General features: G+C 44.6%; 1 protein-coding gene across 1 annotated transcript in view; it reads left to right on the forward strand.

Annotated features, from left to right (window-relative positions):
• LOC139641993 (intermembrane lipid transfer protein VPS13B) overlaps positions 1-26,124 on the forward strand; it is a 333,765-nt gene that overhangs the window by 52,638 nt on the left and 255,003 nt on the right. Inside the window, exons 16-18 of the mRNA XM_071516677.1 lie at positions 3,175-3,359; positions 21,640-21,774; positions 22,564-22,743. Of these exons, the coding sequence (XP_071372778.1) occupies positions 3,175-3,359; positions 21,640-21,774; positions 22,564-22,743 (500 nt within the window). The remainder of the gene's footprint in view (positions 1-3,174; positions 3,360-21,639; positions 21,775-22,563; positions 22,744-26,124) is intronic.

Genomic DNA, 26,124 nt, shown 5'->3' on the forward strand with positions numbered 1-26,124 from the left:
TCAGTCACGGCACCAACAGGGGACAGGTCGGGAAATGAGGCCTAATGTTGTTGAAATACACCAGAGGAAAGCGTATTTCACTGGCTGAAATTGAAACACCTAATTTTTCATAGCTCCTGACTAATTTTGATTTCCTTCTAACGTATTCCTTGTGGCCCCTGTGTTTTAATAAAAAAGTTATTGACTTAAAGGACTACTGTGAGGTCAGAGACAGCCTCTTGAAAGAAGTAGTGAAGTTTAAGCCAAGGACCTGATTTCTTAAATTATGAGTCAGGACCCAAAATGGGTTGTGGGCCTACTTCTGGTGGGTCCCCACATAATAAGCGTAGCAGTACGTTTTAATGAGTCTTGGTCCCGGGGCTAGAGACTCAATTTCTAATTTGGATTCTGCACTGTAAAAGTTAAAGGCCATTTTGTTAGTTGTTCAATGCATATCTGTATGACACAGTAATGCTTTTGTTTTTTGTTTTCTTTAGTTTCTTGCATAATAACCATGTCAGTGCTAATACAGTGTAATTACAAAGCAGCCATTTGTTGCCTATTGATGCTGAAGCTATTATTACTACTCTATCTTGTGATTAAATAGGGAAACTATCTTTTTGGACTCTTTTGTTTCCTTCAAGGCCCTTGGAGAGAGTGAAAGAGCTGCCTGCCAGAAAGCTGTTTACCATGTTGCAGTAAGAAACACTCACTGTGCCAGCTACTTAATGAAATCCGATGAGTGTCTGGCTGTCCTCACATCCAGCATTCCCCAAACACCCTAATGAGAGTCTCTGCTTCTCATTTAGCTCCAAGTTCCAAGTTGTTGTTCGCAATGAATTGGGCATAATATAATAAAAACAGGTGCATAATTAAAGTTTTAGACGACCACATGCACATGACAGCTCCCCTGAAACGCCATAAACACTCGAATAAGCCAACAAACTTTCATCCCTTGCCAGTCCTCTCATTGAAGTGGCTTTGCAGGCACATTTGCTCTGCATGTGGGGACATTGTTGTTGCCGGTTCCCCTTCACTTGTTTCTTTTGTTCAGCAGTGATAGCTAGCTACGTGCACACACACACACAGGCGCGCGCACAAACGCACACATGTGCATGGGTTTGATTGATGTCTTGCTGTATAGCATGCAACAGTAGTGATTTTTAATAGTAGAGAAGCATGACATGCCATGGTTGGCAATGGTGCCAAATGCACCACATGTTGCCAGGGAATTTAAAATGTATATGGTGCGCTGTCAAGGTAAACTCATTGACCCTGTCAGGTTTGGAGTTTCTCTCTCTCTCTCTCTGCCTGTGTTTTCTCTCTACTCTTACCTCTCTCTTTTTATCCACCTCTCTCTCTCTCTCACACACACTTTTTTCTCGTAGTAGTTCCCCCTGAGACAGCAGGCGCTTAAGCGCTCAGGGCCTGCCTGTGTGCAGCTAACAGCTCATGTCACCCTGCCGAACCACCCAGGAGCAGAAGAAAGGGAAAGATAAAGAGACACAGAGAGAGGGAGAGGGAGGGAAGCTGGGGAGTTAAACGATTGCAGAGCTGCTGAGCGGAGGGAGAGACCCCGTGACATATCCCACACTCTGAACTGGGACCAGACCAGAATGGATGTGTGATTAAATGAACTGTGATGCTCGTTCCTGACGCGCCGCAGCCATCGCAGGAATTAGTCATGGTTCTATTTTCACCAAGAGCACCGCTCAAAAGGCAGCGCCTCCGTGCTTCCATTACGATATGCAGTCAAGCAAGAGCACACACACACACAGACACACACACACGCACAAAGTAGATGTGTATCTAGGCAGGGGGCACTGCCAGTCCTCAAAAACCTGGCCCAAGAACCACTCAGAACAGAAAAGAGGAAAACAGAGGAGTGGAACCAAAAGAGGCTTGTTTTGCAATGTTTAGTTCAGGCTCCCTGGGTGTTTTTCCAGTGAACAGAGGTTCCTGGGGACACAGAGGGAGGGAGAGGGAACGAGTGGAGGAGAAGTGAAGGATGGAGATCAGTAGTCATGAGGAGGACAAGTGCTCCATCACTCTCTGGGCTCGGACTCAGGTTCTAGCCCTGGTATGTGTGTGTGTATGCACATGCCTTGGTTGGTTGGCTTGTGTGTGTGTGTGTGTGTGTGTGTGCACGCGACTGTTGGGGAATCCCTCCTCCTGTTGTGGCTGATGTCATGGATGGGATCTTCTGAACTGTGAAGCCATGACTTCACAGCCTGGATAGCAACAGGCTCAAAGACCTGATTTAGGGATTTGATGGAGAGTGTCTGTGTGCATAAGTGTCAGTATGTTTGTGTGTGAGGCAAGGGAGATGTCGAGAAAGTGAAAGAAAGTGTGTCTGAATGTACGGAGAGGGGGGGGGGGGGTGTTTGGATGTATGTGTGACTGATTGGAGAGAGAAGGGGGGGACAGTGAGGCAAATACGAAGAAGGAGTTATAGAACAAATGAAAAAAGTGTGTGAGTGAGTTTGTGTGTGTATGTGTGTGTGTGTGTGTCAGATGATAAATGAGAGCATGGTCCACTGAGGTTCTGATGGACAGGGGCCTGGAGGACTCCGTCCGACTGTGCTGTTACCTCATCCCCTGAACGCTCAACTCATCAGCCCATCATGCACACAAAATGTGCACACACAAACTCTCTCTCCCTGCACACACATGCAGAGACATACACACATATGCACACACACACACACACTTGGAGACAGATGAAATGTTAAATGTGTAGAGATTCTTTTCAGGGTCAGGTTTCTGGGCCGTACATCTCTTCACATAAATCATCATCACAGTTTTGACGGAGGGGAGAGAGGGGTCGGCGGCAGAGAGGCAAACTGCACCTACCTGCCAAGTAACTAAGGAAAGCTTGGCCTGCGCTTGGTACTTCTTCAATTTGCTGTTGGAATGTAGTTTTACCTATTTGGCCCCCTGCGCTATCAATGAGCTGTTTTATATTGTGCCGTGATAATGATGGATTCATGGAAGTTCTGAACCATTTGTTTCCACCGGTGTCCGTTTCATTCAGTGCTGTCTCTGTGTGTGTACGTGTGCGTAGATGCAACTCTCCATTCTTCCGTTTATTATTCCTGATATATCATTGTCTTTCTCTCGTTGTTCTGGCGTGTACTATTGTTGATCTAACCGTGTCTTTCTTCTTCTCTTGTTCCCTTGCTCCCTGCCCGGCAGGACCAAGAGGTCTTCAGTGCCCACCATTGAGTGCATTTTCGAGCTTCCCCACTTCACGGTGCAGGCCACGCGGGCCCAGACCCTGCTGCTCCAGGCAGTCTGCCAGAGCTGGACCCACAGCGTGATGAATGGAGCCCCACTGACACTCAGCGAGGGCCTGCTCAATGAGGTCTATAAAGCTCCAGGTAAACAACACGCTCTACAACAGACCCCATGACTTCTTTATGTATCCAGGGAAAGTTGACTGAGCATGCTTGCTCTTTTCCAGCGATGTCCTAATTCACAGCTGATAGCTGTCCAGTACAACCACTGTCTTCTACTGTTGGCCACTGAGCAGCTCCACTGGAGCAGTTGGGGGTTTGTGCCTTGCTCAAAGGCGCCTCAACGGTAGTTGTTGAGGGAGGGGAAACCTTGACTCATTTCACACTCATGTCTTCTCAGCTGGTCTGGGGATTTGAACCCAGGATTTACCGGTCACAAGCCCGCTTCTCCAACCTCTACCCTACCACCACCCCCATATCCCCATTTCTTCTTACTTTAATTACGAAACAGAAGGTAGAGAAGAGCAGGAATAGGCCTACGACCCAATCAGTGTTGGGCTCAAAATAGTAATTTATTACCATTCCAATTCTTACCAAGTAATTTATCATTACTTTACTTATTACTCCCTGGGAGCAATAATTGTTATAATTATTTGTTATAATGTTTTTCCATTACCTCAAATTGGCGATTGCATCCTCTCTGGAAATCGGAAATCAGGACTGTTGTTGTTATCCTTTTGTTCAGTAAAATCAGTAGTAGACTAGGAGGAATGTTTCCACCCTGTAATGTAAATGTCACTAATTTTTTCCATCCACACTGGTTGCAGCGTGCCTGCATCACCTGAAAGAGAGAGACGACTGATTATGAGGAAATTAATCGGGGGATGGGAATAACCATAGTTTTGCATAAGTCAGATATAATATTATTTCTGAAGTTTAAATAGTTATTGTTACACTACTTTTGACTGGGAATAGGAAAAATATTACTGTGACACAGTTCTACCATCTAAACGATCCGTCAGCGTTCAAGCCCACTCTAGAAGTCATAACGCGCGTGTGGTTGGGGCTTTGTGTGTGAGGTAGGGTGTATGTATTTATGTGTGTGTGTGTGTGTGTGTGTGTGGGTATGAAGTCTGACCCCTGACCTGTCTCTGTTCCCACTGACACCCTGCTGTTGGGTTGTGTATTGGATTTCCTGACGACAGACGAGTGACGAGGTGTGTGAAGAGAAGGGGGTCAGCGATATCATAGAGTAGTATGTTGAACATGGCATTAGGCTCTTTTTCTCCTGTGTGTGTGCTTATTCATAATTACTCAACTTGAGATTAGGCTCCTTGTCTCTTTCTGTGTGTTCATAATTACTGAACAATTATTACTCTACCACAGCAGCTGAATCACTTGGAAAAAGAAAAATACCCACACAGGAGATTAATGCTTCCTTGAGCGGTTCTTTCTGTGCAGCTTTTCAACCAGGCATGGTCTTTGTCAAGCAACAAGCTGAATCACTTAACTCATCTGTTCTCTCTTAGACTATTCTATTAGATGTTATTGCAGTCATCAGCATGATTGTTTTATGAAAACCTTTTTTTTCCATAAAGTACATTTACTGTCCTTTGTTTGTTTAGTTCTCTATAAAATAAAGCTTGTTCCTCAGTACCAGTAAACTGTCAAGGGAGATATATGGAACTGGCTGGAGCTTAAAGTGAATTGACTCTGTTATGAGAAGTTTTACAGTTATTTCTCAGGCCTCAGCACATCATGTGCCAGACTAGTGTTCACTCAAAACAAGTCAACCTGATAGCAGCTAGTGAGCTAGCGGGGGCAAATTGGCTGCAGATCCCATACCAGGGGCCACGGCTGATATCCAACGTTGGGTCCCCAAATATGCACATGTGCACGCAAGGCACTTTTGCATACACACACACTTGCCTTGGGCCCAGTGTGGGGTACTGGACCTGCAGCCGTGGGCAAATTAACTCTAAAACTGTTTTACGCTTCATGTCGCCTAGGATGCCTTAATGGTCAAATAATAAATTTTGCCCCTTGTTAAAGAAGGGGAGGGGAGGCTGAATTCAATAAAACAGTAGCGTTTCTCATGACGGTAGCATCTGGACAGTCCTCTGGAGGGCCAGGGATTTTCCAACTCATTAGGATCATGTTGTTGGGTATGCCGTCAACATTCTCCCCCGGCCAAGCCAGCCCAGCTACCTTTTTCACCGTTGTGTAGCCGCCAAAATTTATGAAACTGGTCTCCCGTGGAGTGAAGTCAAATATTCCTCTCCCTCGCTCTGCCTTTCTGCTCTTGGAACAGGACTTGAATAGCAACATGGAGAAACATTTGCACATCTGGTCCCTGTGCTGGCAGGTTAGAAAAAGAGCAGTGGGGGAAAGAGTTGGGGTTTAGAAGGCAAGAGAGTGAAGGGGAAGAGGTGATGTGTTGTGTAAGTATATGTTTAGTGGGGAAAAAACTCAGCAATAGTTCCTATGATATAACCTAGTGCTGTATCTGCTATTGAAATTGTGGTGACACTCGTAGGCCTTTAGGAAGATGTTAGCTGTCCCAATCCCTATCAATCTTTGGTGTGACAACTTAAGTGTGGAGGAGAAACGGAAAAAGAGGAGAAGAGGCAAGAAGAAAGAAAAGGAGGAGGAAAGTGAGGAGAAGAGTGAACTGCTGTGAACTGTGAGTGCTGTAGTGGACCTCTGTCTGCACACCCAATGCAACCTTGCTGAATAGTTTTGGTTCCTGTGGCCACTGTGGTCGTGTCCACACTGTAACGTCATGATGGGACCTGGCCTGCTGTTTTCTGCTGGCTGCTTGCCTTCCCACTCACTCCTAGCTGTGCTGCACTTCCCTCCACTCTCCTTCACTCTCTTTTCTCCTCTTTTCTTCTTCTCTCCTCTCCTCTCCTCTTCTCTCCTCACCTCTCCTCCCCCTGCCTCTTGTCTCCTCTCCTCTACCGCTCTCGACTCCTCTGGGTTTTCCGCTCGGCTAAGGCAAAGCCAGGGAGCTAGCCAAGAAGCCCTTACTGTAGTAACTCCTGATGAAAAGCCCACTAAAGTCAGTGCTCTTTATTTTACAGTCTTTAAAGCCATTGAATGTTAAATGTGGGGACTATATTGGAGTAAATGTTTAACTGCTAACATGGAGCCACTTTTCTGGCCCTCTGTGCGGTAAAAGTGTTTGCCATCTTAGCAGTGGCTGCGTTGTTTCCCCTAGTGTGACTTACTGGCTGACTGGCTGCAACTGTTTCTGGTAATAGCTGTGGGTCTGGGAGAACGTTCAGAACATTCAGATCTGGATCCAGAAATTAGTTCTGCGTTGGTTCCTGTGTCACCAACCAATACCGATCAGGCCTTTGCCAGGACGGAGCTGACACACGCTGAGGCCGACTGTTCAACATGGCAGACAAAAGCTGTTTGAACACGTGCTTTTTTTCATTCCTCAAGTCACTCCTCCCTCCTCGCTCTCCGTTTGATGTTTGGGGTTTTTTTCAATAGTAGAAGGTGTTTCATATCGAGGCCTAGCTGATAACACAGATGGTCAGTGTCCTTTGCGGGGGAGCCACTTGGGTACGAGATTTCATTCTCTCTCCAAAGGAAATTCCACAATTCAGCAGGGGAAAAAACTCTACAAAGCTTCAGTTTTAATCTCAAGGTACTGACAGACTGTTAAATGTTCTTCAAAATAAAAAAAAAGAAATTGGAACTAATCTGGAAAGTTTCTCTCTCTGCTTTCATTGGTGGACTCAGATAAAAGCAACAGTCAAGAGACTTAAAGTCATTGCAGCTGACTGGAACACAGCCGTTAGGACTTGTAAGACCTTGAGTTACTGTGCTGCTCAGTGGCAGCCACAACAGAAACCCAGCGAGCAGCACAAAAAGATGTAGCCTATGTTTGGTCTGCAAGCCTGCAGAAGATTGAGTGAAATCAGAAAACAAACCGTAAAATCTTATTTTTCCCCGAGAATCAGATGTTGTCAGTCACTGCCTTTTGCGTGATGGTTTGGTTTGTCACACAACTGTCTGCAGCCTTGCATTGGTTTCCAGTTCTGCTGTAGTCAGCTCGGCTTGGACATGAGCAGAGTTTTCTGTGGTGACACATTATTCCAAGTTTCTGCCCCATCCCCCATCCCCCCCCCCCCCCCCGTCCCCCCCCGTCCCCCCCCGTCCCCCCCCCCCCCCCCCCCCCCGAGGAGCTCACACTAGTGTTGTATTTTATTGGTGAGTTCTGCAGAAAACAGTATGTCATACTTTATGTGTCTGGTTGTCTAGTGAAAATGGATAGGTGGTCTATAGGGAGGTGTGTGTGTGTGCCTGCCCCCTGGCCCATAGCCCTGTCAGCTGCCCAGCGAGGGTTACAACAACTCTACATGCCTCTTTCTTCAGCTCTGCCCTGCTGCATTCCCTCACTCGCTCTCCATACTGCTCTCATTTTTTTCTGTAACATAGCCTGCTCTTTGTTTTCTTCCTTTCTTTCTTTATATCATTTCTATGCTGCTCTTTCTGTCTCCCTCTATTCATTTTCTTTTCCTTTCTCCTCTTTTCTTCTCTATCTTTCTCATTTGTCCCTGTATGTTGCTCCATTCGTTCTCTCACCTCCTCATCTGTCCCCATCTCCAATCCTGTATTTGTTTTTCTTTCTCTCCTCTCTTCCTGTCGTTGTCCTGTCGCTGCCTCTCTCGCATGTCCTCTCTGTTTCTACCTCCAGGATACTTTGGTGGTTGGCAGTAGCAACCATAGTAGCAGTAGTAGTAGTAATAGTAGTAGAAACGAGCCAGTAATTTCTGCCTACTGCTGCTCCTAGCCACTGCTAACCTCAGATTCAGCGACACACTGACCACAGCGTCCTCCCACACACTGCCTGAGTCTGCATGCCATTGTGTTTGTATGTGTGTAGAGCATGTGTGTGTGCATAAGAGTATGTAGGGGGATGCAGGATGAATCTGAATCTGAATCTCTACTAGGGATGTGCACAACTATGGACAAAAAAAGCTGATTATGGACAGAAAGAGTCAGTTAATTACCTTCTGCTTAAAATTATTTTAATGGCATAACTCAATATTTAAATGGATGTTAACAGCCAAATTTAAAAAGTTTACATTGATCCCAGGGAACAAATATTCTAAAATTTGTATTTTATGACCCATCCCTAGTTTCTACATTCCCGTGAGCACGCAGACATGTCCTCCCATGGTCATCTTTTTCCCTTTGATGATAGCTTTATTGGATTTTGATTCATTCAGTCGTGTCCCCGTAAGACCTGAAAACTATTGCCAGAGTCTTTTAATTTTAACAGATGTATTTATAACTCAGTACACAGTGATGTTTCACAAAGCGCTCTTAAACCGCTCTTAAACCTGCAGATGGTACAACTCTGGCTGGAGGAGAGCGATGTGGTTGTTTCTTGTCCTTGTGCTTTAAATTTTGCCTCAGACAGGCGGAAGATGGTTAGATAGGAGTGAATTGGTGTGTGTGTGTGTGTGTGCATGGGAGTATTTGTAGTCTGTCTGCATGTATACAGTGTCTGTTTAGACATGTGTGTGTCTAAACATGAGTGTTTGTCTATAGTGTGTGTGTGTGTTTGCATTTGCATCCCTGCATGCATGCTTGTGATATGTGTGTGTCTGCATTTTGTGCATTTCCGCTCTTTGTCTTGTTGATCAAACAGAAATTAACCATCTTGGTCGTGGCCTCGCATCCGTGACATGGCAGTAAACCCTCCAGACGACACAGAGAGTGGCCGGGATCCTCCAGATTTAGAGGAACTGCAGACAACTCATTATAAAAGATGGATGATTTGGCCCGTCCATTCCTTTTATACACAGCCAGCGGTGGAAATGCTTCGTAGCCTGTTTTTTTTTTTTTTTCTTCTCTCTGTAATTTGCCTGAAGGGGAGTTGTAGCTGAGTAACATCTGACTCCAAGATCATTGATATTCACCACAAAGACTTCTCAATGAACTGAAATGGTCTTGAGGAAGAATGGTTTTGGTTTCTGAGCCATATCAGAGTGACAGTTACAGTAAGCCTAACTCTTATAGTGATTTTTCACTCATTCAAGACAAGCTCAGTTTTTTGTATTATCTGAAGTCCCTGTCCTCCCTAAATAAACCACTCTGGAACCTGTGCTTGAACTCCAACCAGGTCAGGGACTGGATCTTTAAATGCACAATGAAGTGTCATTTTTACATTTTATATTATAGCATAAGTCCTCATGAAATAAGGGGTCAAGAAATAAAATGACAAACAAGTATGAGGTGGTGGTGCATTCCCAATAGGAAGCAGTAGCACCAGACACTCAAATGGGCCAAAGCCAGGAAGGCTCTGGGAAATGTCGGCTGTGTTTAGGCTACCTTCTGTGTTGAATTTTTGTCCTTGGATTTGCCTCCCCATTTGAGTGTCTTGCACTAGGCTACATTTTTAAACTACCAAAGATCAAGGCAATTTAAATCAGCAAAAATTAGGCAAAGGAATTTCCACCGGCGATGGATTCAACCCTAATGCAGCTTGGGCAGCTGGTCTTCTGGCTGCAGAGCTCTATGGTGGTCTAGGGAGGGCGAGGAAGTTGGGAGAGACCAGAAAGAGAGAGAGGGGGTGAAGGTGTCAAGGTTAGCCTGCTCAGGTCTGGTAGAAGTTGGTCGGTGGTGGTCACCAGACCTGCTCTAGATGATTGCTGGGTGATATACGAGCTGTGACATAACTTTAGCATGACAGATGCAGGGGGAAAGAGGAAGAGGGAGAGAGAGAGAGAGAGAGAGAGAGAGAGAGAGAGAGAAAGAATGAATGAGCAGAATGAAAAATGAAAGAGAAGGAAAAAAAAGGGAAAAGTGAAAGAAAGAAAGAAGGAAAAAGAGAAAGAGATTGGGGGTGTGGGGTAGACCTCAGTGCCCAGATGTGAGTGTTTGGGGCAGGGCCAAGTATGGACACAGAAAGCTGAGGTGTGTGTCAGTGTTGGTGAGGAGACGGAACGGAAACACTTAACAAACACAACTGGCCATTGGCTCTCTGGCCCTGCCTTTATTAAACCCACCTTTGGCACCTAATTGAGTGTCAGGTTAGACAGACACACATAAAGAGAGACACACGCATACACACAGATATGCTTGCACACCCCCATCTCTTCAGCAAATCCCATATGCGCTCCTGAACTCACAGCATACGATCCCATTTAAGGCAAATGATGGCAAGAATGTTTGGATACAGTGCGCCCATGCTCTCATTGCATAGCGGCTAGAAGCATGTTGATAATAATAGTCCAGGACTTGTGCTCTCACTCATAACAGTATCATTATTAAAACAAGACTTTTGTTTTTACAAGTTCCCCCTGCACATACAATGGGGGGGTGGAGAAAAAAATGAGAGAAAGGAGTGGAAAAAAAGGCCCAAGACCGATCAAGGTTACGTCAGAGAGACTTATTTATACTTTTCTTCACACTGATATTTCCCATTGCTTCGAAACAAATGGGATCTCTTAGAGGGCCATGTCAACAACAGTTTTTACGCATTTTTGCACTGCATGAAAAAGGCTTCTGCTGTCACGGCCAGCACTTCACGTCCCTGTGATCTAGCTGCCTTCAGGAGTACGGGTCTGACGCAAATCCCCCTGTGACGCCACGGCACAATAAGTGTCGATAATAGCCCTGTGTTATTGGAAGGGAGAAAAGTGTCCATTTTCATATTACTTTGTCACCTCCGTAAACTGATACCTGGTGTGTTGTGCGTTTTATGCCGTCTGGTCCTTGAACTTACTCATCTATCTTTTCCTTTCCCTCCTTTTCACCCCTCTCCACTCTTTTCTCTCTCTTTCGCCACTGAGCAGCTGTTGGTAGCATAGTCCTGGCTATGAGGCTGAACAGGGGAGGTTGCACTCCACTCATTTTTCCACTGTTTTCCTGTGCAGATTTTGGCTGACATGGCCTCCTTACACACAGCCTTAATGTTCTCCATCTATTACTCAAGACAAGCCAGAGGAACATGCAGCTTTGCCCTGTCACATAATGGGCTCATACACTTAGCTCATGGAGATTATTTTGATACTCCATTTCATTGTTCCACAAAGAAAGTGAAAGAAGGGAGGACAAGAGCCTTTTTTCATGGTCTGTGGTTGTCACAAATGTCAGTAAAGAGATGGGAAGCTTAATGAAAACCCTGAGATGTCTGTTTCACCACGGCCTGGCCTCTCATTCAAGTATCCGTGCGTCTTTGAAGAGGTAACTTATTGGTTTGGGAGGAATTTCTGCCTGTCTGCTTGTCCGCTTCACGGATTGACATCAGGGCAGGAAGAAAGCAAGAGGGAGAGGAAAGAGAGAGGGCTTTTTCATCCATATGCAACCTTATTTCTGACATTAAAAACACGTCGTGTCAGCATCAGAGAACCGATAAATAAATCTCGGATGGAACTTGAGACGGTTCTTGTCAATGAAAACTTCAATGAGCCACAGACGGCCCTCACTCCACTCCTGGCAGATCGTGATGATGTTTTAAGTCAATCCAGACTCAGGCCTTCCTCTTTTCTTTTGTCTTCCTGAAGCTCTCTGCTCTTTCTCTGTCCCTCACTTCAGTCTAGAGCTAATGAGAGAAGCCAAGGAAGTCGATGGAAAACAGAAGTTTGTTGTGTTGCGTTGTCCCGCATTTGGACATCTGATTACATGGATATTTATACATGTTTAAAGAGATGAGAGGGACATATGAAGAGCCTGAGGTCCGCTTCTCCATCAACTGAAATCTCCGTCAACCCCTACCAAACAACCTCTTGCACACACAGACACACACACACACATACACACCCCTTGGCGGGTGACGTCAGGCACTCATCAGGGGACATCAGGCTTGTCATTTCTCACCATCCTTCTCCATTCATCATTCCCCCTTTCCTCACACCGTCCGCAGGCTCCTGGCGAAAGATGATATTTAAAAGGAATCAGAAGTCAACTGAGAGTGCGCCAAGGATTTTCTCTCTGCTGTTGCTTTGAATGGTAGCCCACTGTTCTGTCATGGGAAATAAGATGTGATTCCAGGCATGTTGGAGAACAGGGATGATCCCAGTGCAGGATCTGGGAGCTTGGGTTCCACGTCTAATCTTTTATCTGTGATGGGTTTCTCAGAGGCATCTTTCCTACCACTAAATCCAATATACCATTGGCACAGAATAGCAGTTAGATCTTCAGTTGATCCCAAAGATCTACAATGCTTTTTAGGAACCTGGCTGGCATGGTTGGTAGTACAGTATAGCAGTTAAGCGAGCTGTCTAAGCATGGGTTGAGCAGAACGTTCTTTAACTTTGAGCTGACGTCATTCTGACCTTGAACGCTAGATTCATCTCCCCCGTGGAGGATAAAATAGGAATATGATATGAAAACCCCCTGCAGCCTTGTTTTATGAAACAACGTTATGGTGGAAAGGTCTTGTAGGCCCATACAGTGTGTCATCAATAGGTAATGTGTTAAACAGACCTAGCGAGACAAGTCAAGGTGTGCAGAATAAGGAGAACAAAAGGTATTGCATTTTCAGATGTATCGCCCACTCTGGATTGAATAAATGTAAAGGTGCTATTATACCACATTAACTGTGAAAGTAACTAAATGAGGAAAATAATGTTTGCAATAATGTGAAATCATCATAAAGCAGAAAAACAACGGCCAAGGAGCATCAATGAAGCATGAAAACGAGGTTTAGCTGAAAAGACCGAGTTAGCACAAGCCTTTACTTTCATCCTGAAGTTATAGGTGCGTAGACGAATTAGGGGTAGATTATATAGAGCAGTAGGCCTACATAATATATGGTACTGATATACATGTTGAAGTTGCAAACTTCTCGGCACTTTAGCTGAATGATGATCACCAATTAGACATCAAAGGCAGAGCGTCATTGAGGCATGAAACGAGATGTAAGCAGAACGGGCTTTATAGCATCCACACCACAGCAGACTGCACTGAATGTTATTAAGCCCCTGAATCAATGACACCCCCAAATAAATCTGTTTGTATTTATTTCATCTGGTAGTGTCTGCAGAGCTGGCTCCCTGCTGTGAACCAACTGTCCCTTCTAAGGGTAGTGACTAGTGCCGACTGAGCACATAGCTCCACGTCACAAGGCCATAAATTTCCACTGCAACTCCCATTGAAGTGCCTCGGCAGCACCAAAACCCCAGTCACGACTTGGCTACCACCACACACAGATAGTCAGCCCCTTTAAAGCTGGGGCATAAATATTGATCTCAGTGGATTATTGATAAACAAAAACTCTCTGCCGGGTTTCTCTTTTCTTCTCTTTCATAGAGGGGGAGAAAGACCGTGAAAAAGAGTGAGAGTGAGTTAAAGAGTCGCACAGAGTTTGAGAGTCAGGAACAGACAGAGAGCAGTAATCCGGAGTTACATTTCAGCGACGGAGGGGCTGGTTTAGCGTCATTAGCTGCGGTCTGTTGTTTCGAGCATCTCTCTCATGGTGGAACCACACTGGCATTCCACCCTGGCTGCCGCTTCAAAGCCAGAATGCCCCTGTTTCTTATGCTAACCAAATGTGTCAGGGCAGCATTAGGCTGGGGCTATGGGAGATTGAGAGGCAGGCCCACTCATCCAGAACTGTGTTTTAATGGCCTATCTCACCACTGGCTAATCGCCTCCTTACAAGTGGCAATGCGGGAATTCTCGATGTCACTGTACATGTTTCTCTATCACTCAACACACGTCTGTTTTTTTCTCTCTCTCTCTATCTCTCTTTCTCACTTGTTGCACTGTAACTCCTTCTTTCTCTCTCTTTCATTCTGCATCTCATTCTCTCTTTCCCTCTTTCCCTCTTCCCCCTCCTCCCTCACTGTCTCCCAAACCCCACTGCCTAGGCCCATTAGTGTTGGCCAAATTGCTTCCGCATGAAGACTCCTTAATTGTGGTAATTCGGTGGCAGAGAGAACCAGGGTTTGAATGAGCGGAGAACATGTGTCACTGTTTTAGCGGGCAGACAGAAAGACAGAAAGGCAGGCAGCACCTGGAGGGGATGGTAATCATGGAAATTAGACCCCCAACCTCCGCTACCACCAACCCCCCGCCCCCCCCCCCCCCCCCCCCCCCCAGTCACAGTCTTTCTATCAAGACCTCTATAGGCAGCAATTGCCACCAGCATATCGCACCACTCTAACCTCTACCCAATGGGCTGCAAGCAGCACAGGGAGGCTCAGCATTTTAACATCACCCCACCCACTGAGCTCTGCCCTCCAGCTTGCCTTGCTCTTTGTCTGCCAAGCTGTGTGTGTGTGCGCGTTTCTGTTTGTGTGCACTTGTTTACATGCACATCTCTCTGCCGACTTGCAATATTGTCTGCCTCCTTGTCTCCCACTCTCTCTCCATCTACTTCATCTACTCATATCTCTGTCTGTTCACCCTACTACATACAAAAAAAGGAAGGTTCTTTCTGTTCATGAAGCTTGAGTTTCTGCAAGTGGCACTCTTTTCTTTGTCTGTTCAGCCATGGTGGCTATCACAGCTATTGCTAGCTACCCAGTTCTTCTTCTACTTACTCTAAACAAATCACTGTTGCTGCTGCCAGAAATGTAAATCACTTCCTGGGTGCCAGTGTATTTTTCCTGGGAAAGACCTACAACAGCTAATTTTAAGGCTTTCATTAACTAGGTATAGGTTGAATCACTATGATTTTGTATCAGTTGGGGCTAGAGAGTAGCAAAATGGACCTTTATTCCTATGAAAATATTGCACTTTTTTAATGCAGGTAATTTGGAACATTTCATGCATTTTTAAAGGGATCTTTACAACTCCAAAAAGGTCTCTGAAAGAGATTTTTTTGTTAAGAGTTGTTAAGAGAGAGATAGTCTCTCCTGTAGCTTTATTTTGTCCACTGCCATTGCTCTCTCGCTTCTTGCTGCAGGGCAAACCACTGCTGGTTCACCTTGTCTATTTCCCTGTCCCACTCCCTCTGCCTGTGTCTGTCTGTTTGCTGTGTGTCAGTGCTGGGCAAGGTGCCAGGAGACCTCCTGCTCCTACTTACTGTCTCTACTTCAGCCCCTCCTGACTCAGGAGAGACAGTTATTGTTTCTGCATCAGCACTTAATGGCTCAGCTGGCTGCTTTCGGCCTACCCAACTTGTCTATGTCTACCTCTTTTTCTGTCAGCCTTCTAGCTGCTGTGGGCCCTTTGCCAGAATTACTGCTTTTTGTACTTTTGGTTCTCTCTCCCCCTCTGTCTGTCTTTCTGTCCATCTACCTGCCCATTAGGGTTCGGCGATAGTGTGCATCCTCCTGTCAAGCAATCGTCATCACATATAAAAGTGATCCATGATGTATTGGGGTGCATTCCCAATACCACAAGACACTCAAATGGGACAAAACCAGCACACTCTGAGGAAGGCGCTGGGAAATGTCAGCTATGTTTATATTACCTTCTGTGCTGGCTCCAAATAAATTATAAATCAACTTGAGCATCATTTTTTGTCCGTACATGTGCTTCTACGTTTGAGTGTCTTGCACTTGGCTACATTTTAAATGACCAAAGATCAAGGTCATTTTAATCAGGAATTTCCACCAGCGATGGATTCAGTACATCGCAGATCCCTAATGAATTTGTCCAACGCTCAACACTACTGCCCATTTGTGTCCATCTTATCCTGCCTGTCTTGCCATCTCTGTCTTTTCTGTCAGCCCTCTACCTGGTATGGGTCCATGCTCCCTTCCTCAGCCCTTCCTATTTTGTACTATCTTGCAGGATAGTTGCTGGCTCTACCTGTCTCTCTATACATGCCTGTGTATCTCCTCCTCTTTCCATCTCTGCATCAACCTGTCTTTCTGTCAGCTCTCTAGCTGGCATGGGCCCAGCGCCAGATTTAGCTCTCTTGGTACCTTGGCCACTCCTCTAGCAGTAGAGACAGTTACAGGTTCTGCATCAGCATTTAATGGCTCCGCTGGCTGCTTCCTGAAGTGCCGGAGCAGACATTAAAAACCTTTTCACACAGAGAGGAGGCCTTCTGCTTTCCCCCTTCTTCGTCTTATAAGATTTCAGGGTTCCCGTGTGAATATCCAGGCTTATTTCCTCAAAAAAACTCAAACCCTTATCCTTGTCCCTCCTCAAGTTGAGGTTTTCATAGCATTGGAAGTGATCGTTGTGGAAAAGTTTATTATTTTTGAGGTATTATCACAGCTTTTTAATGAAATATAGGCTAATGCAAACACTGAGCTCCTTGTTTTAGAATGTAGACTTGCCTGGTCCAGCGTTAGAGCGCGGACAATTTTCCCATACCATTCCTCAAAGGAGTGAGAGCAGGACATGTTGGAATGTGCAAAACATGGCTTTCAAGTACACAGATGTCCTGTAAAACACACACACACGCACACACACACACACACACACACACACATACGTACAGAGACATGTGTACACACAAATTACCCAACTATTCAGGTATGCAGAAAGCGTGGTTGCAAAAATGTTGCATCCACATCTCATACTGCCTCATCTGTGTGATGCATTTCTCTCCATTTTTCAATTTTTCCCCATCCTGCTTTTTTTTTCTTTATTGCTTTCTTGCTTTCTTTCTTGCTTTCTTGCTTTCTGGCCTTCTAACTTTCTTTCCTTCATTCTGTTCCCCTTCTCCCCTTAGTCTCTCTATTCTCCTCCTTCCCTCTTTCTGTCCCTCTGTCTCTCCCACTCTCTCTCCTCCTCCAGCGGGCGTTCAGGATGGCAAATCCAGCTGCCCATGGGTGCCCTGAGAGTGTTTGATGGAGTGCCTTAGCCTCTGGCCCCTAGCTGTGTGTTTATGTACTCCCTGCACCTGCCCTAGCTCGACAAATAACAGCACCACACTCACACACACACACATACACACACACACACACACACACACACACACACGCCTGCCTGCCTTCAATAGACACACTCTTATACACATATACACACAGAAAGCTGAATACCACCACCAGTCTACAAACTAGCCCTTGTGTTTTTTCCTCCTTCCTGTGCACCCCTCTTTTTTTATAGGCTAACAGCTGGCCAAAGCATTGTCCAGAGGCCCCCCCCCCCCCTCAGCAGGTGCACACTGCCCTTTAGGACGTCTATGTGGGCAAGGGGATATGTTATAGTGATACTCCTAGTGCCATTTATCAAAGAGCAACAGACTCAGAGGAATGGCCTCTGTCATGTTCCAGATTGGCTTGCTCTGTTAACATCTCCATCTTCTCCAGTATGAATGAGTGACTCCAGGGAGCAGTCAGTCTTTGTGGAAGCCCACTCATTCTTCATTTTTCCTTCAGAGCTGTTCTGAAAAGGGCCAAATGGTCCTTGGATCTGGATATCCATAATCCAGTATGGCTCTGGTCTTTGGAGGGGGACCTGTTTTCTCTTGGGTGCTGCTCAGGTGCTTTTGAGGTGCACTGAGACACACTCAATAATATCACCAAATGTCTAGCGCTGTGTCAGTATGTGTGTATCGTTTCCAGCGGGAGAGGAGAGCATAGCCATATGTAGTGCCCATGTCTTCCCCCTTAACTAACTTTCTCTGGTAGGGGATCACTTCAAATACCCCCAAACCTAGTGCTGTAGGTTCCACTGACATGATGGAGGGGCTCAGTGTGTGTGTGTGTGTGTGTGTGTGTGTCTGTGTGTGTCTGTGTGTGTGTCTGTGTGTCTGTGTGTCTGTGTGTGTGTGTGTGAGAGCTTACACATATGTGCCTCTCCACAGATGGCCCATATAGTAACTCAACTCTGTTCACTGGTTTCTGCTGAGAAATCCCATTCATCTGTTAGACATGAACAAATAAGATGGGGTCTAGACTGGAGTAAAGAGAACGATAGAGTGAAAAATATTCAAAAACATTGTGCCTGGTTTCTTAAACTATATACCAGTGACCAAATTTGACTTTGGGCCTAACTCTGGTTTGGTAACTACTTCAAAAGAGTAACACTATGACCACAAGGCTGTGGGCACTAAGAGGCAAATTCAAGTCAGTCAAGGATGAGACGCTTCACTCCCCTGTAATTGTACGCTGTCAAACTTCATCACAGTGTACAGGATTTGAGAAAATCATTTTTTACAAATTGTGTCTGTTCCTCATTGAGCAGTGTATAATAAGGATTATTGTGAAAATTTAACATAAACATTTTCACTCCACAATTTACTTCTGAGTTCTTTTGCAGTTACAGGTAGTTCCATGGACTGCCACAATATAATGATGTATGGCGATATACAGTATATGGCAAAATATTTTATATGATGACAATACAGCACATACTTTGGCATTTTATAATAAAGCACATTGCTGTGTAAGCAATGGAAAAATCACTTCCAACATATTTATCCTCTTCAGTAAAACTTTTGAGAAACACTAGCACTAACAATACCACTGCCATGAGATAGAGGTTGCCAATTATCTTGACCATGGTCTTATTCCAAGATATCGTAATTAATTTGACAATGATATAGTGACATTTAAAAATGCTATATCTTGAACCTGTCTGCCAGAGTGAGGTATTGAGTTGCTTGTTTGGGTCCCCGGTGAAATAGTTTAGGAACTTCTGTCCTGTAGAGGAAGAGAAGCTAGTGGACAGACAGACAAGCAGGCCCATAGACAGACAGCGCTGCTCTGTTTGACCTACATAGAGACAAATTAAGTGGCAAGCAGGGAGACAGAAGGAAGCTTATTAACGTTCCCATCTTCCATCTGGGCTGTTAGAGGGCCTCTCAGACGGCAGGTGAAGAGGTTGCTGGGTAATTTGTCTGAGGGAGAGGAGGGAAGTCGGCGGTTAGGGAAGCTTCTAGGACAAATCTCATCCTCTATAACCCCCCCGCCTCCAGGGCCAGACTCAAACAATTTTTGCAATTGCCTGTAATTCCCCTGGTTAACCGTCCTCTGTATGCATATATACTTCTATCCCTCCATCCTCCCTGCCTTCTGTTTAACCTAGGAACAACTATTAGGCAATTAGTATTAACCAATGCAAACAAAATCACTGTATTCCCCCTCTTATTCAGGCATGGGTTGTTGAATGAAAGCAGTGAGCAGATTGTTTTAATATGAGTCATTTAGATGTAAAACAACACACCCGAGTTACCTGTGTTTATACAGTGCTCAAGTGGTTGAGACATAAAAAAAAGAAAAGGAGTGATCCGTCACAGTAGAGAGAGAAAGGTTTGGGAGGAGAAGAGAGGTGGGGATAGTGGAGGACGAATGATAATAAGAAAGAGAAGGAAAACAGAATGCAGAGAAGAAGAGGTGGAGGTGGATGAAAGCCTAGATGTCCAGACCTGTCTCTGTTTTCTGGTGTTGTGTTTTAAACAGCAGAGGTCTGGCAGGGCTCCAGAGGCTGCTGCAGAATAATGAACTGGAGAGCTTCCAGAGGGTGGCCAGCCTCTCTGGTAGCACTGCTCCTCTCTGCCTTATTAATACAATACCTACTAACTCACCAGTGGGTATTAAATCACCGGCATCCATCATGACTTTATCCTTTGTGTTTTCTCTTTGCTGTTTCTCCTTCTGTCTTTCTGGCTTTCTTTGTGTATCTTTCTCTCTATGCTTGCTATAAAAAAAGAGAAAACCATTTTATTGGGCCAGCACTTGATAAAAAAAAGCACCATCAAATTGTAAACCTAGTCAAGAAGTGCTGTGGACACTTGTAGGAAATGAAGTGCTGTGTCTGTCTGTCTCTGTAAGGGGGGATTATTCTGAGAAGTAAAGCCTTATTGGAACAGGTGATGTAAGAGCTTGATGTGATTCCCTCGGACAGTGCCAGCTAACTGGAAGAATGTAGCATGCGATGGATGGATCCTCCTCTCTCCCCTCAACAGGCGGTTTGGCACTGAACTCCTGAAACCCCACAGTATCTTTTAGCCGTCCAGCCGTTTCTCCCTCCTCCCCCTGTTATGTGTTTGAAATATCCTCTCACCATAGAAATAACATTGACATATCATAATGGCGGGTTTGTAATCCCCCCCCTTGCCACAGTGCAAACAGTCTCAGTTTGGAAAGATGGCAGACGGAAGGTTCTTCCACACTAGGCTGCCATTAAGAGAAATAATCATAGAGCGAAGAGCACTTGAGGATCTCTGTGATGTAACACTGGTGTTAGGTGAGTTGTAGTTGACGCTAAGCTGGATACAGGCGTAACTGTATTGGATATTATTTTGGAAAGATGTATCTTTTATATTGGCCTATTACTCATACTCCTAATAGTCCCTGTTATTTAGCTTCTAATGTTTAAGTCATTCTACTAAATGGATTTACTGGGAACCTGTAAAACATTTAGAACAAGCACTTGACAATTTAAGGGGTTTTATCTCCTTTAATATCCTTGCTGGCCACCTTTTAAAAACAATATGGCTGTGATGTTGGGACTTTGCCGTAATACATCCAAAAGCCCATCAGCATACTGTAAATATTTTCAGTGGAAACTTTCCAGAGGGATGAAAAATACGATCAAATAAAAAGTGCCTCCTCATAAATCTCCAGACCCTGTCAGCGTGTACTCACAGATTAATACGCAACAGAAAAGTCATTTCATGGGGAGCAGCATCTCAGATTAGTAGCAGGACTAAGCAGTCAGGTGCTGATGAAGGCATATCTTTCTAAATGACAGCATGCATATATAAAATGTTAAGTTTTTTAGGTTATAGCTTTTGGGAACTGTTCAAGTCTTCACTCATCTTGTAACAAAATCTGCTTTACTGCCTTTGCAGGATCATTTCCACGATATGTGAATGTGTCATTGTTTGAAGAGTCATTACCATAGTACAGAGACAGAGCAACAAGTTAATCAAAAGTGGAACAAACCCACTGAGCAATTTTACGTTGATTAGACGTTTAAAACATGTCTAAATGGCCATAGCCGTCTAAGCTATATTAAGTTTAAATGGGGTTGAAAAGTGAAAGTTTATTAGATGTCTATACATAGACAATATTATCCTGGACTATATGAGAGCTACGCATAGACGCAATGTTGAAATGACTTCTTGTGCTCAGATAATTATCTTGTAGGCTAGTCTACAGGACTTCTCTGGTGCATATTTTTGGTATTTACAGATGTTTATTCATTGTAATAATGTATTTACTGCTTGGTCTAAAATAGGTCTATACATAGCCGTAATGATCCTGGGCTATATGAGAGCTAAAGCATAGACGCAACGTTGAAATCACGTCTTTTGCTCAGTGGGAAGGTGGCTCTTTTGGGAAGGGAATGTTCACCCTGGAAACAGAGGGAACCTTCAGCATTACACACATTACATTTAACAAACGAACACCAAACACTCAGCCTGGCCTTGGTGATATCTGTATGTAAGAGCACCTGGTCTCTCAGAGCTGTGGGAGAGAAAGCAGGGGGAAAGAAAGGGGTCAAGAACAATTAAAGGCCAATCAAGTGTTTAACGAAGCCACGGCAGCGGTGTTTAAACCTGCCGGACTGCACTTCATTTTCGCTTTGTTTTTTTTATTAGGTGTGAAATCTCCAAGCCCGTCGCCGACTCTCGAGGGCTCGGTCCAGAACGTGGAGCTGAAGTTGTGCAGCCGTGCGACGGTGAAATGCGCCTCGGGAACCGTGGGAGCTGTAAAAGTGTGCGCCAGGACCCCAGGTGTGTGCAGCTGTGCCCTGTTAAAACTTTACTGCTTGTGTAGGAGGGAGAGAGTGAGCCCGACTAGACTCTTCCTTTACTTTCTTTTCCTTATACTTTTACACACTGCGCACTCTCTCTCTCTTCTCTCTCTCAATCTTTGTCTTCAATTCTCTCCAGCTATGTGATTCAGTCAACTGTTTTCTCCTGGGGCACTGTCATTGAGCTCAGGCCATGTCTTTGATGGCAAGGAGAGACTACATTGATCTCCGTGTTATTGGAGCTAGAGTCATAGCATGGAGTTCACAAGGTCACACTGTCCTCATCTTATGATGTCAGGCAGATTATAAGCTCTATTCCAGCTCTCAATGAAGAGAGATGTTTTTTTTCCCCCTGAATTCAAAATTGACATCTACGGTCCTCCATCCAAAGGCACTCTGTCATATGTTGAGTGTTTCGATAACAGTGTGCTAAAATGTCTCTATCTTCCCATCATAACAGACAAGTTAGCTTTAAGTTTACACCTGGTGCTTTAACACTCATGCACTCTGAATCAGAAAAAGAAGCTATTTCAATGCATGTAACTCCAGTAAATCCAGTTTTCCTCTCCATTTTCTTGCTGCTGTAGGTGCAGTAGAGGGGGTGAAAGTTAGGGCAGTTACATTGTTTAGCATATACACCTATCTTGTCACAGGACAAGCTCTTGACAATTCAGATTATCAGAGAGCAAATAAAAGCAATATTGAGGAGGAATGGGGGTCACTGGGCAGTTTGGCATATATTCATTATTTTACTCTTCTTGGGTCTCAGGTTCAGCGGAGGGGCTGAAGGAGAAACTGGTTCCTCTGATCCAGGGCCCATCTGACACCAAGGAGCTCCATATGAGCCGCTGGCTTAATGAGATCCGCAAACCTGAGTCCCTACTGGCCCCAGACCTGCTGGCCTTTTCTGTTCAGGTGCCTCAGCAAGGAGACGACTGCAGGAACTCAGGTAGAAAACGTTGAAACACTCATGGTCTCAATAACTTTTATTGGCGTGATATTCAGATGACATTGAGATGGCTGAATGCTAGTCCTCACGTTCCAGGTCTACCAGACTGTACAACCATTTTTTTTTTCATAACTTTATTTAAAGAGTTTCACATTTATATAAACATATACACACATGAACAAACATACTGAACTCGCACGAACATAAGTCCATTATCCCTCCCTACCTCCCCTGGGACCAAGAGCGCACTCAAAAGGAAGAAACAATGAAATTAGGCAGATTAGGAAACATTTAGGGTAGAGAAGAAAAAGTAAAGGAAATAAATGAAAAGATAATACCTAAATAAAAAAATAAATAAAAAAAAAGGTCCAATGTATAGACATTAATTATAGTAGCAATAGGCTAAATAGGAGAAACATCAGTCAGGTGGCATGGTATATCAGAGGGTCAGTTCCTTTACATATTCAATAAATGGGGACCATACCTTAGTAAACTTGTCATTGGACCCGCTCGGGGGGAGGGGTTTGGATTTCCAATTCATGAGAATGAATCTGCGTGCTATGAGGCTACTAAATGCTATTGCTTTCTTTTGTGCATTTGTGGCATGAGTTTCCACTGATGTTACTCCAAAGATGGTGGTGAGTGGGTTGGGTTCAAGAGGTGTATTACATAGAACTGAAAGGCAGTCGAATACGGAGGACCAAAAATTGACTAGGAAGGGACAGGACCAGAACCTGTGGCCTAACGAAACTGGATTACTGCATCTAGGGCAGGTGGGGTTAACAGATGGGTATATTTTAGCTAGTCTGTCATTGGAGTAATGTATTCTGTGGAATACCTTGAACTGAATTAACCCGTGTCTTATACAAATAGAGGAAGTATGTATAGCAGAGATGCAATTTACCCAGACATCCTCAGGGATTACCATTTCTAGGTCGCATTCCCAGGCTTCTGTATTTTAGTCCTTGTTGGTGGATCGATATTTTGGATAATATTATATATGTCCTGGAAATTAAGCCCCTGTCAGATGGATTCAAATTTAATAGCTCATTATGTAGAATCTTTATTTGGAGGTTTGGGGTAGGTAGGGAAATGTTTGGAAGCAAAGCTGCGAGCTTGAAGATATCTGAAAAAGTGTGATTTTGGGAAATCATGCTCTTTACGTAAAAATACAATAGACATGAATGATTTGTCGTCAAATAGATCTTCAAAGAAGACTAATCTGTGTCGGTGCCAACCAGCAAATCGATTTGTGAGGGTATGAAGAGATGATTAAAAGACAGGGGAGAAAAGCCATTCATCTGGTTAAGATTGAAATGTTTGCGAAATTGTATCCAGATTTTAATGGAATTAAACACTACAGGATTGGAAAAATTCTTAGTATTAGTGCATGCTGACAATGGAGCAGATAATAAGGAGACTGGAGAGATTGATGTATGTGAGGTGAGTTCCATTGTTGCCCAGGCAGGCCCATGTTTATCAGAAAATGCCGTCACCCAATATGTCAGTTTGGAGATATTTGCTGCCCAGTAATAATGAAGAAAATTAGGGAGGCCCAGCCCTCCTTCAAATTTAGGTCTTCCCAAATAGATCTTCTTCATTCGAGGAGTTGATTGGTTCCATACAAAAGTTGAAATATATTTCCCTAATTTAACAAAGAATTGTTTTGGGAGCCAGACAGGGAGTGCTTGAAATAAATACAGAAATCTTGGTAATGCTGTCATTTTGAGGGTGTTAACACGTCCAGCTAATGAAATCGGGAAAATCGGGAGGCATCTGTGGCTATTTCTCTTCGTAGCTCATCAGAGAGGCTTTCAATTTTCGTATGCAAGTCCATCGATAATGCAGTAACAGTGTTTTCTATTTTTGTCATGACCGATTGCTCGGAGGCTTTGATGGCATCCATTATAGCGGCGACGGCCAGACCTGACATGTCCTTGGGTGATTCCGCCTCAGTAGAGTCCAAGGCTTTGGCTCCTTGTTTCGGCCTGTTCTTGCTGGCCATCTGCGCGATGGCCAGCAAGTGGTTTCAGATATCTCTTCTCTTCTCTTCTCTTCTCTTCTCTTCTCTTCTCTTCTCTTCTCTTCTCTTCTCTTCTCTTCTCTTCTCTTCTCTTCTCTTCTCTTCTCCTTCCACTGGGAAATTTCTTTGTTACTCAACATGTATATTTTTCAAATCACAAGCCTTTCACTCTTTGATATTTCAATTTTTTAGCTCATTTTCCGGTTGCGGTTGTGGTGTTTGGATTTGCAACGGGCACTCCTAGTCCATATTCCATCTCATTTATCGGTGATCTAATGCAAGTTTCTCGGTTTGTTTAGCTCGTCATATTTTCCTTTTTCCCATAATGTCACGCAGTGCCCCTCTTTCATTATTTGTTTAGTAAAGCCGATAAGTGTTTTCCACTCCGGTATCCTTGAGGCAGGATTGGCAACTCGGCATCTCTTTACAGGCAGCGTGAGTTCTCTAAACAGCAGTTAGTCTCTGTCAGCGCTGGGCTGAGCTACGCTGAGCTGGCTAACAACAGCTAACCACTGGAGGATTGCTGTTGAAGGCTGCACTGATGTCAGGTTGCAGTTTGTGATTGCGCCCTTAGACCACAGATTAGGTTTCTGGTGTCAGTGTGAGAGTGTGTGTGTGTGTGTGTGTTTTTAGAGGGAGGGTGTGGGAGTGTGCAGTAGTGTACATTATACACAGCAAGGTTTAACTATCCCCTGCTCAAATACTAAAAATACGATTTGGATTCAAAAGCTCATTGTGCTGTGCTGCTTGATTTAGTATGTTGGATACTTAATGACGGCAACTTGGAGTGTCTCATATACATCTACAGTAGCAGCCAGGTATGTCCTCACCCATATGGTCTCCAGTGTACTCAGTCTGGAAATGCTCTGGTAGGCCTTTCCTCCATGAATGAGGTCATGAATATCAGTATGTCATCACCGGCATCCCCTGGTGGATCCGCATCCCCGTCCCTGTCAGCTGCAACCGCTTCACCTAACCAGAAGATCTCAGGCAGCCCTGCTGGGCTCCCAGGGAAGATTGATACCCCTGAAAGAAGATGTACTTGACAGTCCCTCCTCCATCACGGCCCTCGCTTGTTTGGGAGTCTCTAAAAGCCCCCGAAAAGTGAGTCTCTCAAAGTGCACTCTGGGACGTTATCCCGCCAACCCCCTCCCAGCTAACAACAGTTACAGGAGAAGCCTCAGGATGACAATGTAAAACAATACACCTCAAGTATTAGTCTTCAGAGTTGTCTTCAGAGCCACAACTGTACATCACTTTTAATACGGGGCTGCGGAGATTCATCGTGTGGCCATGACTTAAACCCCAAAGCCGTGTCCTGAATCATGTCAGGCCCCGGTGCCTTAAACATGTCAGCG

This window comes from Centroberyx affinis, unplaced genomic scaffold, assembly GCF_046629955.1.
Source record: "Centroberyx affinis isolate AG114_WGS23_722 - 3 ecotype Tasmania unplaced genomic scaffold, CSIRO-AGI_Caff_v1 ptg000423l_1, whole genome shotgun sequence".
Taxonomy (NCBI): Eukaryota; Metazoa; Chordata; class Actinopteri; order Beryciformes; family Berycidae; genus Centroberyx; species Centroberyx affinis.